Source organism: Lonchura striata, chromosome 1 (assembly GCF_046129695.1).
Source record: "Lonchura striata isolate bLonStr1 chromosome 1, bLonStr1.mat, whole genome shotgun sequence".
Taxonomy (NCBI): Eukaryota; Metazoa; Chordata; class Aves; order Passeriformes; family Estrildidae; genus Lonchura; species Lonchura striata.
The window spans coordinates 58,140,834-58,156,352 of record NC_134603.1 but is presented as its reverse complement, the minus strand read 5'-3'; the positions used below and the strand labels follow the sequence as shown (position 1 = coordinate 58,156,352).

Below are 15,519 nucleotides of genomic sequence, written 5' to 3'. Positions count from 1 at the left end.
TCCGGGTGCAGCTCAGCCCGCGCTCGGCTCGCCCGTGGCACGGGCGCTTTACCGGGCACAGGCAGCTCTTCGCCGGGCCGGGGCGCCAGCCGGCTTTGCCGCAGCGGAATGAGGATAACTGAGCTGAGATGCTAGGGAAAAAAAACCCTTTACTGCGAGGGTGTTGAGGCACTGGAACAGGCTGCCCATGGAGACTGAATCACAGATTGTTAGGGTTGGAAGGCACTTCTGGAGATGATCTAGTCCAACGCCCCTGCCAGGGCAGGGTCACCTGGAGCAGGCTTCACAGGAACACGTACGGGTCGGTTTTGAGTGTCTCCAGAGAGAAGGACTCCACGACCTCCCTGGCCGGCCCCACCCGGCCCATCTGTGCCACTCTCAATGTAAACGCCTTCATGTTAAGGTGAAACTTCTTGTTTTTTAGTTTATGGCCATTGCTCCTCGTCCTGTCTCACTGGAAGGAATGACAGCTCCCCGAGTCTCTTCCCATAAGCAGTGCTGTAGACTCCTAAACATCTCTGTGGCCCTGTGCTGTACACTCTCCAGCAGTTCCTTATCTTTCTTGTACTGGAAGTGTTCAAGGTCTGGCTGGATCGGACTTTGCACAATCTTGTCTACTGGTCCCTATCAGGGGAATTGGAACTAGATGACCTAAAAGGTCCCTTTCAACCCAAACCACTCCAGCGCGGTTCTACATTGCAAGTCGGCGATTAGCTCGTCGCAGCGCACACCGGCGAACGCTGGGGTGACGACCACCCCAGGGAGTGCACGGTACAGCAGCTGCGACTCCGGCGCCCAGCACCGACGGAGGCGCGGCCGAGCCCAGCGGGGACCGCCCCGGCAGAGCCCCCGCCCCGCCCGCCAGCGGCCGGTCACGTGGGGCGGGAGAGGGCGGGGCATTACGTCACAAGCCCCGCCCCCGGCCGCCGCCAGACTGCCCGTCTGCTTTGAGTGGCATTGCCGTGCGCCAATGAGCAGCCGGCAGGGCGGGCGGGGCGGGGCGGTGGCGGGTGGTGATAGGGCCTGCGGCGGGGCCTGCCGAGTGCGCGGGGGCGGCTGCGGCGGTGCGCGGCGGCGCGGGAGATGGCGGGCTCCAGCGAGACCGAGAAAGAGCCGTGGCGGGGCCGCTACTACCGGCTGGAGGAGGTGCAGAAGCACAACAACAGCCAGAGCACCTGGATCATCATCCACAACCGCATCTACGATGTCACCAAGTTCCTGGACGAGGTGGGTGCCCGCGTTGCCGGGACGCTGCGGACGCCGGAGCCCCGCGGGGCTCGCTGGCGGCTCCTCGGCGCCCGCGCTGTGCCCCCGGCGGGCTCCGCTCCGGCGCTTGGGAGCCGCGCTCGGGGCCGCGGTAGCGGCCGGCAGGAAGAGCCGCGGGGCGGGCCCGGGACCGGGCGCCTCGGGCAGGAGAATCCCGCGGGTGCCGTGCGCGCCGGCTGCGCCACCGTGTCATCCGCTGTGAGCCCGCCTGGAGCTTTCGGATTTGAATTTATAGTAAATAAGGACAAGGAGACAAAACTGGAGTCAGTGTGGAGGGCTGAGATAGGCGGGCTGGCTGTGTGAATCTTGGGTACCAAGAGTGGGGCCGAGTCCATCGGCTTCTTGCTTTGGTGTGCCAACTGAAAATAGAGTGAAAAGTGAAGACTTAGCTGGGACCCAGAGCCGTATTATCTTGTGAACTAAAAGGTCAGGAACTCCTCTCTTCACACTATTGTAGTGTGTGTTGTATTATGGAATAGGAAAGAAACTTCACAAAGTACCACAACATACAAAGTATCGCAGATCTTGGGGTTACTCTAATAGTCACAGAAGCATAAAATTGTTTGGATTGGAAGAGGCGTTAGAGCTCCTCTCATTCCAGCCCCCTGCCAAGGGCAGAGACACTTCCACTAGACCAGGTTACTCCCAACCCTTGTCCTTGAACCCTTGTCCTTGAACATGTGCAGGGATGTGGAATTCCGAACTTCTCTATGCAACCTCTGCCAATGTCTCACTCCTGTCACTATAAAAACATTCTTCCTTATATCCAGTCCTTGCTAAAGCCTCTTGGTCACAGTGGCTTGTGCTCCTGTCTGCCAAATACGTCTTGGGTAGCCTTAAGCCCTGGGTGGTCTTTTTTTTTGCAGGATGCAGCATTACATACAGGCTGTCAGGTTCAGAAAATTAGGGTGGCTCGCACTGCTGCCCTAATTGGCTCTGTGCAGGGATGTGTGGTGCTGCAAAGCTGCACCAGTTCCAGCTCTAGCGTAGTGCACTACAGGCAAGTTCAATTCCTTCGGCCTGTTTTGTTGGACTCTTTTCTTTCCAGTTAGTGGTTGATGTTTTGATCTTTGGCAGACAGCAGTTGATGTAATCATTGATAGTCATGGTTAATAAAGAAGCATTTTAGTTACTGAACTAAAACATTATTCAGTGGAAATGCAGAAATAAAACTACTACTTTTTTTGCAGTAATTGAATGGCACTGGGATTTAGATATTTTGAGTTTTCTCTCTTGCTCTGTATTTCCAGTTAGCAAAGGTAGAATCACAGGATCAATTTAGTTGGAGAAGACCTTTGAGATATCATCTGGTCTTTCACCAAACATCACTGTGTCAATTAGACAATGGTAGTGAGTGGCATATCCAGTCTTTAAAACTGTCAGGGACAGTGACTGCCACCTCTTTTGGCAGCCCATTTCAATGTCTAATCACCTTTCTGTGAAGAAATTCTTCCTAAAAGCAACCAATTAAAAAGTGTATGGTAGGCTCACATTAATTTCTTAAAGAATACAGTTTAGATGGGTAGAGACATGATGGATTTTAAGCATCAGTAGTTCTGTAGCCCCATCTTGTTTTTTGTGCTTGTAAACTTCCAACTCAAAGGAGAAACAAAGCATTTTTCAAAGGAGGGTTGACAAGCAATTTTTCAAAGGCAGTGTTGACACAGGTATTATTTCATTCTTAAGCTGTGTGTCAATGCAAATTGTTTGGCTTTTCAGCAAGGCAGATTATGAAACTGATCTACTGACTCTTCCTTCATTATTTCTCATCTAGCTGTGCCCCTGGTCATCTTCATCCATTAGTTATGGACATTGCTGTATCGTTATGCAGCCAGGGCCAGTTTAATTATAGAAGCTCTGGAGGAGAATGCACCTTTTTGTGTAGTCTGAAAAACTGAATTAGCTTTTGGGAACTTGATCAGTTTTGATTGATACATAATTGTGTTGCTTGTGCATATTGTCCAGATTGAGAAGGCAGAAACAAAAAGACACACCTTAGAAAAACTGTAAACCTAACCCCATCCAAGACAAAAAAAAACATTTGGCAAAGAAAAATCCAGTATCTAATGAGTTTTTGAGTTTAAGTAGTTGCACAGCCTCTTCCTTCAGTACATATGGTGAAATTGGTAAATATTAGGAGGTATCACCTTGGGTAAATTTCTCCAAGAAAACCTTATTTTCATCCTTCAGGCCAACACTGATAATTTGGTAGCATATCAAGATAATTCAGTTTGTAAGTATTTAAATAATTGGGTTTTCGACAATGTAGGGAATGTCTTGAGACACTCTGGTATGCATAAGTCAGACTTCAACCTCGCACTAAACAGCTTTCAATAGAACATGGCTGGTTTTGAGCTGGAATTTCAAAGACATTCTGAGATAATCAATGAGATTGTTGGAAATAGTTAGCCAAAATATTTTAAGTGAATCTTAAACTTTCCTAGGGAAAGTTCTTTGACATTTTAATATTCATTGTGCTGGTGATTTTTGAAGCTAGTCACTTGCTGGTTCATTCCAGAATTCAGTAAAAAATCAATGTGGGGGTTATGTTAGCTGTTTCAATAGCATTATTGGTTAAAGTCAGGTTTATTTCTTGTAGTTCCTTTTAGAAGTAGAAAAGCTTAACATATTTTATGACTTAAATGTGGGCCACTGAAATTTGAATCCAATAGTATTAAGGGTGGACTGCTAAAGCGTCACCTCACTCATGCTCTTCCCAAGCAGTACGTATCAGTTTACTGGGGAGTGAAGAGCTGGGAGCAGCGGCTGAGCTCACCTGTCCTGTTTCTTAAACCAATATGCTATCTTTTCAGCTACTGTATTAATCTATGGAAATATTTTCTTATTAATGATGAAGCTGAAAACTTTACTGTGCTTCAATCTTGAAGTCACCTTAGATGCTCTTGTGCTTAATATATGAAAGTGTGATGCTGTTTTTCACTCCATTTCAGTAGTTAAAGGGTGTACTCCCTCTGTCCAGCTGTTGTGTCTTAATGGAGCTTGTAGATGTTTAGTGGAACTTGTTTGGCTTTGGGGAACAATCAGCCTCTGTGAACACTTGATTGAAGTTAGATAGGAAATGGGCTGGGGTTGGAGACATGTATGTGTTGGAGTGGAGGCATCACATGGTGTGACCCATAGTAGCTTGGCTTCCTACAGGACAAGGCTTAAAAAAGATCATATGAAATACAGAAAAACTGCTGAATGAGGAAACAATTGTGTGCTTTGATTATCTTACCTATGAGGTTAATGAAGATTCCAGCAACTGCTTTTTTTTTAAGTCAGTTTGATTTTTTCTTTGGCTTTTTGTTGGTTTTGTTTTTTGATTTTTTTTTTTTTAAGTGGCAGATGTTGGGGAAAATTCATAGCTTGAATATTCATCTTTGAATTTTCTTTTATTTTCCAAGTGTGGGAGAAGAAATCAAGAGACCTCAGCTTTTGGAATGCATTATTTAAAATGTCTTGGCAAGAAAGAGTATTCTTGAAACCAGAAACTTTGATGTTGTTTGTCATTAAAGGCTGTTGGGCCTGTGTTGCAGAAGATTTGGGAAACCTTTTCCTTAGCTTGAGGTCTTGTGTACCATGCAGTGGCTCACTCACCCTCCTGCCCAGTGTATGAGGAGGAGAATCACAAAAAGGTCAATATAAGAACAGTCTAATAAATGAAATAAAGTAAATGTAACAATAATGGTAATGATAAAGAGAGAGAGAAGAAGAAAACCCAACAGAAACAAATTGTGCAGCATGTATGTGTTCTCTGCTCACTGACTGATACCCAGCCTGCTCCTGAGCAGGGATTGATGGCTCACAGACAACTCCTCCCAGTTTATGGGTGGAGTGTGACATTTTGTGCTGTGGAATATCTCTTTGCCCATTTTGGTTCAGCATTCCTGGCTGTGCTTCCTTGCTGGCAGAGCATGGGGCACTGACAAGTCTTTGACTTAGGTGAGCACAACTTGGCTGCAACCAAAGTATGAGTTTATCAACAATATTATTCTCATGCTGAATCCAAAGCACTGTAGTGTACCAGCTACTAAGAAGAAAATGAACTGTATCTCGGCTAAAACCAGGATATGGTCCTATGTCATTTAAAGGAAAATAGCTACTAGAAGTGCATGTGTCCTCACAGAAGGATGTCATGGCTATATCTGTATTGTAGATAGTTACATATATGAGGAGTTTCTTGTTCTGGAAACCAACTATGGCATTCATCTAATATTAATCTAATACAGATTTATTTAGGTTAATTCAATTGTTAGTGGTCTAAGAATTCAGCAAAAACATTACTGGTAAATATTTTTTTTTCCAATATGGTATGAACTTGTGCATCCATAGCACTTTTCCTAAACTTCTCCTAGAATGGACAGCTGCCACTAAATGTGTTTTGTAATGCTGCTCAAGTAAAGTGCAAAAAGCAAATATTGCTACATAGGAGAGAGAACATTTTTCATCATGACACAATAGAACAATAAGTTAGATTCATGCAGTGTGATGGTGGTGTAGAGGAATAGCATAATTCCTTCCATGTTTAAAGTTGTGATCAGCTTGCACTGGAAGATGCCTTTATTGGCACATTTGGAGTCTGCCAGTGAACCACGGGAACTGTTCCTGCAGTCTGAGGATTAAATCCAGTGTTAACACTTCTTGAAGCTCTGATGAAGCTCGCAGGAGAATTTGAAAATGTTTTAAGAAATAGCACTTCTTGGCACTTATATATGAAACTCTGCAAGCTGTATCTGTTTTGTAAGTCAGTAAATGGGCACTGTTGTGGTTTAACCTCAGTGCCCTGCAGCCCCTTGTTCAGTGCTCCCCACAGCCCCTTGGTGAGATGGGGAAGGGAATTAGGGAAAAAAGATAAAATGTGTGGGTTGAGATAAGAACAGTTTAATAACTGAAATAAAATATAATAATTGCAACAAAAAGGAAGACAAAAAATATGCTAACCCATGCCCAGCCCCCATTGCCAAGCAGCAAGCTGCAGGCCTCAGCCAGCTCCTTGCAGTTGGCATACTGGGCATGATGTTCTGTGGTATGGGATACCACTTTGGCCAGTTCAGATCAGCTGTCCTGGCTGTCCTCCTTCCTGGCTTCTTGTGCACCTTCTTGCTGGCAGAGCATGGGACATTGAGAAGTCCTTGAATTAGGGTAAGTGCTGCTTAGCAACAACTGCAGCATCAGTGTGTTATCACCGATTATTCCTATATATCACTGAATCATAAGCATTCATATCCCTGAATCCAAAAGCACAGCATTGACCAGCGTCCAAGAAGAAAGTGCAACTCCTTCCCAGCTGAAATCAGGGCAGGCACCAAGCTACTGGGTATTTCATTTGCACTTTATCTAAAAGCCTAATGATAGTTTTCAAAAATACACTTTCAGAGAGAGATCTTCTTTCCTAGGCTCCTGACATTCTACATGAGCTGTCAGTTTCTGTCCTGAAACTTAAATAGATGATAGAAATAATTTGGAGGACTCTTTTCAGGCTACATGAAAATGCCCTTGAAATAAGCAGGCATTTGTCTGTCTCTCCTGCATAATAGAGCTGATGTTCTCTGGGTACTCCTGGCTCTGTCACTGCCCCCTTTCTGCTTTTCATTCCTGTAGTGTAGAAAGGGAAATGTGAATTTATGAGACTGCCACTAATGGAGACATTTGCTGATCTTCCTGAAAGTTAAATTGGACCCTAGATTTCATTCCTTCAGTGTAGGAAGGGAGAGGTCACAGGAGTTTCAAAGGTAGTTATGATTTAATAGCCTTGAACTATGACACTGAGAAATCTGTATGGCCATAGCAAGGGGGAGAGAAGTGGGTATTCAGGATGAGGTGAGTTGGACTTTTGACCCAGATGAGAGCAGAAAGATTTGCCTTATCTAAAACTTTCTAATGTGCTGCTGTTGGGAATCTGTCTGTGCTCTGTAGTAGTGTTGGTTCTGTATAGATATTTGTTACGCATATAGCTTAGATTATTTATTATAAAGGGTATGTCCTAGGAATGAGCTAGGCTGTCATAATTTATCATCAAAAGCTTTTTCATTTCCCCTGAACTACAGTTTTACCTGCAAGAACTCTGATTACTTTTATGAACAGGATTTTGGTTTAGGAGTCACTATCTCTATAGCCCTGTGGGCTTTCCAGTTCCAGGGTCTATCCAGAGGATCGTCATTAAAGTAGCAGTTCTGGTAGCAGCCTTTGTTTACCAGGCAGAATCGTGAACAAAAGCCTTGTATAAACAAGCTTTGGGAAACTCATCCAACCATGAAAGATGCTCATTTTTTGACAGAAGAGTCAGTTCTTGCCCTTTGTGCGAGACATTACAGTTGCTCTCTTTCATTAGGGGAGGTGAAATCTTTTCATTAATTGCATGTATTATGTGCTAGTTATTTACAGAGGGTTTGTAAGTTCATACCCTTAAGCAGAGGTGGCATCTAAAAGCAAAGTGCTTAGCTTCAAAGTACTTCTTTCATCAATGTCTAGTAGGTTATAATTAACATTGTCTGGTAGATGGCTTAAGTTTGGGATTCTGTGTGTGATTCTCCATACTTAGCCTTGCTCATGTCATAAAAAAATTACCAGTTTTCCAGCTGTAGTGGCAGAGGTCAGGATGAATTTGTCCTTTTCAGCTGACCTGTCATAGTCAGTCAGAGGGTTGGTAGAAAGGATTGGTTGCAGTCACTGTCTTGATATTGATATTGTGGTTTGTAGACAGAGGGATCAGTTGCTAATTAGACAAAAAACTAGTTCTACAGAGAAAAGCTGGAGTGCCTCTGTGGTGCTGCCCATGCTGCTATGTGATTGCTTTGTAGTGGCACAAGGGAGGGATTTGAGAGCACAAGTTAGTACACGATCATTCTGTAACTGGCAAACCTGCAAGTAGTTTGTTGAAGTACTCCATGAAGTAATTTTAATGCCGATGCAGTTATGTTGGTAGGTATCCACTTGTTTGGCTGGATGGTGGATTTTTTTTGGTGAGGTAATGTAAACCATGTGGTCATTATGACTTGCTGGAGTAACTGGTATTGTATGTGCTTGTATGAGTGGAGTTTGGATTCATTGCAATGCATGAGTAGGAGTTTACATGCTGCTTTTCAGGTGGCTTAACTTTGAGGCCTTTTGCTGCTTGTTGATACCTTGTCTGTCAGGCATGTTTTCCAAGGAATTGTGCCATCTTTTCTGCTGAAGTTGGTCTCATATGTTTTTCTATCTGGAAGGGCAAAATTCTTTAGCATGGTATTAGAAAATCTAAACCCACATTGCTGAAGAAATTCTGTGAGGATTTAGTTGAGGTAATGTCTTGGAGTACTGGTTAGACCCAAGTTCAGCTTCTTAAGTGCCATTTCAAGGCATTGAACTTGAGTGCTCTCTCAACTTTTGTCCATTCCTTTCCCTGAATACTTACCAGAATGGATTCAAGGACAGGATTTTGGTGAGCATGACATATTTGCAGGTTGCTTGCATAATCTTTACTCTGCTTGTACTCTTCTGACTGTTTTTGGCTCAGCTGCTGAGTCTAATCTCTCTATCAGTTGCTTAATCTTGCTTTTGCTTAGTCATGGTCCTTTACCCTAATAAGTGCTAATAAGTGTGGTATCTTGGCTCTTTAAAAAGTGTTGTGTTGGTGTTTTTTTTGTTTTGTTTTTATTTTTTCTCCCCTCAACTTCCTTAATCTGTAAATAAATGTCTCCGTTTAATGTGAAGATTCAAGTCATGGAGTTCTGGTACTGCTGGAAATTCATAGCAGTAGTTTGGTTCAACTCTATGATCAAATACTGGTTTTGTCAGAAGAGAAGTTTTGATATGAGATTAATAGGAGGATTTGAATTAAGTGCTAACCTGTATTGCCTAGACTAGTAGAAATGCCATTTCTTTAACCTGTGGGCTTTTTGGTAAGCTGTTCTCCCCACAAGATGACCCTAAATTGTGGAAATTTGGCCTGTGTTCTATAATATTATATCTTGTACTCAGAAGCATTAAAAACTGAATTCAGCTTCAAAAGCCTTCTATCTTCTCTACAGTGCTAATATCTATTCCATGGTTGCCTTAATCCAAGGCAGTACTAGTAAGTGCTTTTAACTTGTTTACCTAATCATTCCCAATGCTTATGTAATACTTTCCTGCCTGAAAGTTGAGTGGTGTATTTTTGTGGCATGTTACCTGTTAGATGAATAAGTAACTGGGAGCTGAGGAAATGCACTGAACCAGATGTGATAAATCTTGTAGTATATTCAGGTGGAGTTATTTGATAGATAAAAATGTACTTCATAAAAATTTCATAAAACTCCCAAAGTGCATCCTGGGGAAGAATAAAAGTTAATGGAGAACAGGGGTTTATGTTAAGGGAATGGTGATGGATTGAGGTATTAAAAGATCCTGGGAGATGACTTCTCTGTATCTCAGGGGTTTTATCAACAATGTGGTTTTGGGATTCCATTGTCTATGAAAACCAAATTGCTATTCTAGGGTCTTGAGTGAGTTTTCAGTTGTGCCTAATCACTTCCAAAGGAGAAGTCTTACATGATATTTGTACCATCATTTGTTTTGGAAAGGACCCTTAAACTCATCTGGCCCACCTCCCTGCTCAAACCAGGATTAACTAGAAGGTCAGATTCCTTAGGACCTTGCCAGCTTGTTTTGCCAATGCTTGATTCACATCTTGTGAACAGATTTTTTTATCTTCCTGGAATGTTCTTGCTGCAGCTAATACTATTTTGGCTTTTATGCTTCTGCTGTATAAAGCATTGCTTGGATAAAAATACACATTTCCTAAAGAAGTGGAAACACAGAATGTAACTTCAGATGATTGTTGTGCTGTTAAAATACAGACTGATTCCCACACAACTTTGTAAATGCCTTAGTTGCAAGGGGTAATGCCTCTTGCTGCTTCTTTGCCACTGAAATAGAGACTTAGCTTCCTTGGTTTTGGCTGCAGAGAGTACATAAAGCTCTGTAGTTATTCAGAAAGGCTTATGTTTACTCTAGGAAGTCTAGCCACTGATTTTGCTATTTCTTAATTTTAGAAATGTAAAAATGCAGAATTTCCATTTCTAGAATGTGAAATGTATTTCAGTAACAAATTCAAACTCATTAAAAATTGCAGCACCCAGGAGGTGAAGAGGTCCTTAGGGAGCAAGCTGGAGGAGATGCTACTGAGAACTTTGAAGATGTTGGCCATTCCACAGATGCAAGGACACTGTCAGAATCCTTTATTGTTGGGGAACTTCATCCTGTGAGTATATGAGTGTATCCTTACTTTTTTGTTTACTATACTGCTTTTGCTTCCAGTTATTTGTCTGGTAATTACTTCAAAATCAAGAACTGCTAGTTGGGTTGGATGCCAGTCCTGCAGCTGTTTGTGGATGGACCTAGGTTTAAGATAGTTTCCCTAATGTGAAGGGATTTGATTAGTGTAGCATAAGGATAGTCACATCTTTTGGTGATTTAAATTGTCTTACAGCTTAGTTCTTAAATAAACTGAACATGGAATTCTGTAATTTCTGGTATATGCAGTCAGTTCTGTAATGAAACTCTGTAACTCCTGAAGGTGGTATGTAAGACTGTTTAGACCTTTTCTTATGCCACTGTGCAGAGTGACTACTGAACCACTTTCATGCCTTCCCCATTGCAAAAACCTATCTACCAGGCTCCCACCTGCATCGAAAGGTGCAATCCTGGCTCTTCATACGTATGTCTAGAAAATGGTTATTATAAGCTTTGTACTTCTAGTTTGTTGCTCTGTCTTCCCCTCTCTGTGTCCTGACATTTTTAGCTGTGTCATGCTTCTCTACTTGTGGTTTCCAGGCTTGTTTATGATCAGTTCCCACTGCATCATCTGTCATGTCCTCTTTTTTATACTGTCCATCCCATTTCCTGTACTTTTAATGAGCACCATTCTGCTGTCTTTAGTTTTGAAGTATTTCTTCCTAGCTGCAGAGCTGCTGCTTTGGCTTCCTTCAGCTAGGCTATAGTTAAACTCTCCTGCATCTTAATAGTTGAAAACCACTGTTTGGAGGTTTAGGCTGCTTGTGTGTCTGTCTGCTCTACTTTACTGCCCACTCCTGCCTCTTCTCTTTTCCTCTTGTTTCATGTAGATCTTGTCTTGCATTTGGGGTAAAAATCACTGTTTTGAGAAGCCTATTGCACAGTAAGATTCCTGATCTTGTTTGTCTCTTTTATCTCAGGTCATCTCTTGATAACTATTACTAATGTAGCTTGTCCTAATAAGAAGTGATTTGACTCTGATGCACATTTGTGCATTTGTGGCTTTGCCGTTTATTTCTGATGCCACTAACGTTGTTCTTAACCTGGCTATCAGTCTAGTTCTTCCTTGTTTGACAAATGCCTGTTTTGACTTGATATGAAACAAATAGCTTAGTGGTGTAATGTACAAATACAGCACTGACAGGATTATATATTGTTGGGCTTTTTTTGACATGAATATGGCTGTGCCAAGCAGAGCTTTGAGTTTATGAAAGATGCCTAGATTTTGGGACCTTTGGTCCAGTGGACATTGGCACAACCAGTTAGCTGACTTTACCTCATAGTACAAGTACAGTAAGCAGAATCTATATGATTGCAGTCAATGTATAAGCTAAGGTTATGAACTCTCCAGAGACAAAGGAAAGGTGAAAACACGGGCACAAAGAATAATGAAATTTGTTGGAGGCTCAGGTTTCACTTCTTCATTGCATACTGGGGAATATTATTTAAGGAAGTGATCTTGTTTATGTTAACTCAAAATCAGTCACTGACATCTCTCTTGCAAGTCTGTTTTTACTTAGGGAAAAAGACTTGCATAATAACAGAATGAATAGCAAACTGAATTTAGTGATAAATTGTATCAGTTTGGTTTTGTTGTTAATGCTTTAGATCTTGTCTAAATGTTGCTTGGCTGTTTTCTCTTGCAGGATGATAGATCCAAGCTTCAGAAACCAACAGTAAGTGTGTTTCTTGAAATGCCACATTGTTTCTTTTGGGCATTACAGACAGTGTCCTAGTGTTTGTGTATGAATGGTATACCCCCAGAAAAAGAAACAATTCAGTGTAAGTGCAGTGTTTCAGGTTTTAAATCTCTTAGACCTGTTGATACTGCTTCAAATGGTTTTTTCCCTTAACAGTTATTTCCTTTGTTTGGCTTCATATGAGTGGGTTACTAAATGTGATAGCATTATGCTATAGCAAAATCCTTCATTCTTTAAATTGATTGCAAATGTTCTGGTACCAGAGCAAGTAATTTTGCAGTAATGGATCTTGCACCACTAAATTTAGGTAGGGTTTTAATGCTTGGATTTTTAAAATAAACTTTAGGGTCATGCACAAGTAGAGTTACCCTAACAAGTCTTCATGTAAATTGTGCATATATACCCAACTGGGATTTGACCTTGTAGTGCTGCTTTTTCTGTGGAAGCAGAACAAGAAGTCCAAATCAGTATCAGGAACAACTATAACAATTTGACTGATTCCTACACAATCTGAAACACCACACTAAAACCCCTGAGTTTAATTTAATAAACTTTGTAGATGTAAATTAGTAGCTTTCTTTATGTAGTTTTGATATAAAAACTATTTGTGAACTAATTCCAAGTTTTTTCAATTTGATTTTAGTCAAGGAAAGGATTTTTGTCTTATAAAAATGATGACTAAAACTTTTCAAATGTAGCCCAAGGTTGAAGTCAGCTTCATAGAAAAATTACAGAAAAATTCTTGTTGATAATGTTTTAGGAATTTGATGGCATGTTAGCTAAAGAAAATGCTACTAGCTAGCTTATAATACAACAGAACTGCTGTAGGAATTAGGAGAAAATGCTTCCCAAATGCATGCACTGAATTGTTTCTGAATTAGTCTCACTTGATGAGTTTTGAGAAACTGTGGGGCTAGTTAAGGTGGAGACGGTTGTCTTCCTGAAGTAAATATCTTCTTATGCTTTGCTTTCCAGGAAACTCTTATTACCACTGTTCAGTCTACTTCCAGGTACAGTATGACATCTGATGTCAAACTTGAAGTTCCTTATGTTTTTCTGAAGAAAGCTGAATAGCTTTTATCTGCTGGAAGCTGAGATATCAGGGGGTGGTGCATGAAAATTTCTGTTCTGTGTAAAGCCCAAATTGGCATCTTGTGCACCACTTTACAAGTGTGTTAGCTTACTAGGTAGATACTTTTCTCATATTGGCAGGTGTCAGTATCTATCAAATGGTTTGATTTGCCTTTATTTCTGGAGTCTGCCACATGAAGGGAAGACTCTTAGTGCCATTGCCAACTATTTTACTGACATGGGTGCCTTGCTTTTAAAATTTGCTACTGATATTGCATCTAAGGGAAATAAGAGGATTCTGTGTATAAGAAGGAAGATATGTCAGAATTGGGAGGGGGTTTAAAAACACTGGAATACCACTGAATCAATAACTTTTTAAAGTTCTACCCTGCTGACAGTTGCCTACTACTGAAGCCTCAGAGGACTCTTCTATGACCCTCTGAGTTTGGGTGCTTAGAAGTGTCATGTGATGCTGCTATTTAAATAGCTTTTGAATGAATGTCAGTCTGGGCAGCACACAATGACTTTAAACATGCCTAGGGTTTTGTGCTTCTCTAGTAAGCAAACTTCTTGAAGTTTTAGTACAAAACTTTACTGTACAAGCTTCTTCCATACAAGCTTCTTCCATATTGCTGGCCAATCCAGGTGTTCTATTACCTAGATTTTGAAGTAGTGTTGGAGTGGGTAGAAAGGACTTCTTTAAGCAATGACTTTTTATTTTTAATTTTTATATCTTGCTGGTTGTGACTTCCTAAACTGTTTTGTTTTTTTAATTTCCCTTTAGTTCATGGTCCAACTGGGTGATCCCAGCAATAGCAGCGATTATCGTGGCCCTGATGTATCGTTCCTACATGTCAGAGTAAATGCCTTACTGAGAATTAATGCAAGAAGATAACACATTCTCTGGAAGAAAATATAAGCAATCCTAACCCAATATGTTCCTGGAGGAAAGCCTGATGTCTGAAGAAAAATACAAGTTTTTCAGAAAATGAAACAATTCTTTTTTCTGCTGTGCACTTTTCTTAATGTTGCCTTCTTATATGCTGCTGTGAAGTGATAAAAAGGCACCATTTTTCTTTTTGTATAACACTTACTCTCTAATGAATTACTTATGATAACTGTATTGGTTTCTGTGGTAGAATATTATTTTGTATGTAACACTGATTCTGGTTATTTTTCTTTAATCTGTAGTAGGGTCATTAGGACTCTCTTATACATTTTATAGCTTTAAAAAACTACCAAAACTGTGTACATGTACACAACTTAACTTAAAAACATCATGTTGTCTTTTTAAATGTAGTATGAATGAAATGCAAGTTAAATGTAATGAATAAAACTGAGTGGAGTTATAGGTGCCTGGAAGTGGGTTGGGCCACTATGATGAACTGGGGTTTTTTTCCATTTTTTGACAATTGCTCTTATAGTTGTTAAAGGTAGTCATGCTAGCAAACTGTTCTGTTTGTCTCCCATTGAAAAATTCAGGTGAAATATGAAACTCAATGTTTGGCCCAATAATGTCTGTCTCATTTTTGTGAAAAATAACTCTTCTGTTCAAAAAAGGCAGAAAAAAGTAACTGCTACTAAATAGTACTGTTCCTGCCGAACACTCAGGTGACTGTAGAATTTGTTCTGGAACTTTTAGCTTTTGATAAAATCTTCAACTTTGTCAAGTACATTGTGAGGGGAAAAACTGATAAATTAAATCTATTTCTGACTCTTCTGTTATGTGCTTTGGTGCTTCATTATGAAGAGGCGACTGTTTTCACTGCTGAATACAAGATAACTACAAGTTTGCATTTTGTGGTGAACATTTTTAGTCATTTGTAAATGATCATGAATAAAAGTTTAATTGGTTACACCTGCTGGCTCAAACATCTTCACTTCCAAATTATTTTAAGGTGTTGAAAGGTATATCCTATTGGGGCACTTCTCAGAAATGCACTTAAAGTAGCTCCTATCAACTTCATATTAAGCAGTAACTTTTGTCCATGTTTGTCCGTGGCTATCCCTCTGAATATGGTGAAACAGTTTAAAACTTCAAGCTTTATTGGTATTTTTATAGATAACCTTTAAAAAGGATGTAACTCAGAGTTAGTATTTGGAATCACAAATCAAGTTTAATTTTTAAAACAAGACTTAAGTCCATATATCTAGGCAAGGCAAAAAAAAAAGGTTAACTTTAGAAAGAATAGCTTTCCCCCTCCCAAGAATTTCAGACAGATAAGTA

General features: G+C 40.9%; 1 protein-coding gene across 1 annotated transcript; it reads left to right on the top strand.

Moving 5' to 3' along the window:
- Positions 1 to 1,019: 1,019 nt before the first annotated feature.
- On the top strand, positions 1,020 to 15,150 carry CYB5A (cytochrome b5 type A). The gene is made up of 5 exons (XM_021530865.2): positions 1,020 to 1,227; positions 10,361 to 10,489; positions 12,168 to 12,197; positions 13,197 to 13,231; positions 14,077 to 15,150. Exons 1-5 carry the CDS (start codon positions 1,084 to 1,086, stop codon positions 14,153 to 14,155), a joined length of 417 nt encoding a protein of 138 aa, XP_021386540.1. The 5' UTR covers positions 1,020 to 1,083; the 3' UTR covers positions 14,156 to 15,150.
- Positions 15,151 to 15,519: the final 369 nt, after the last annotated feature.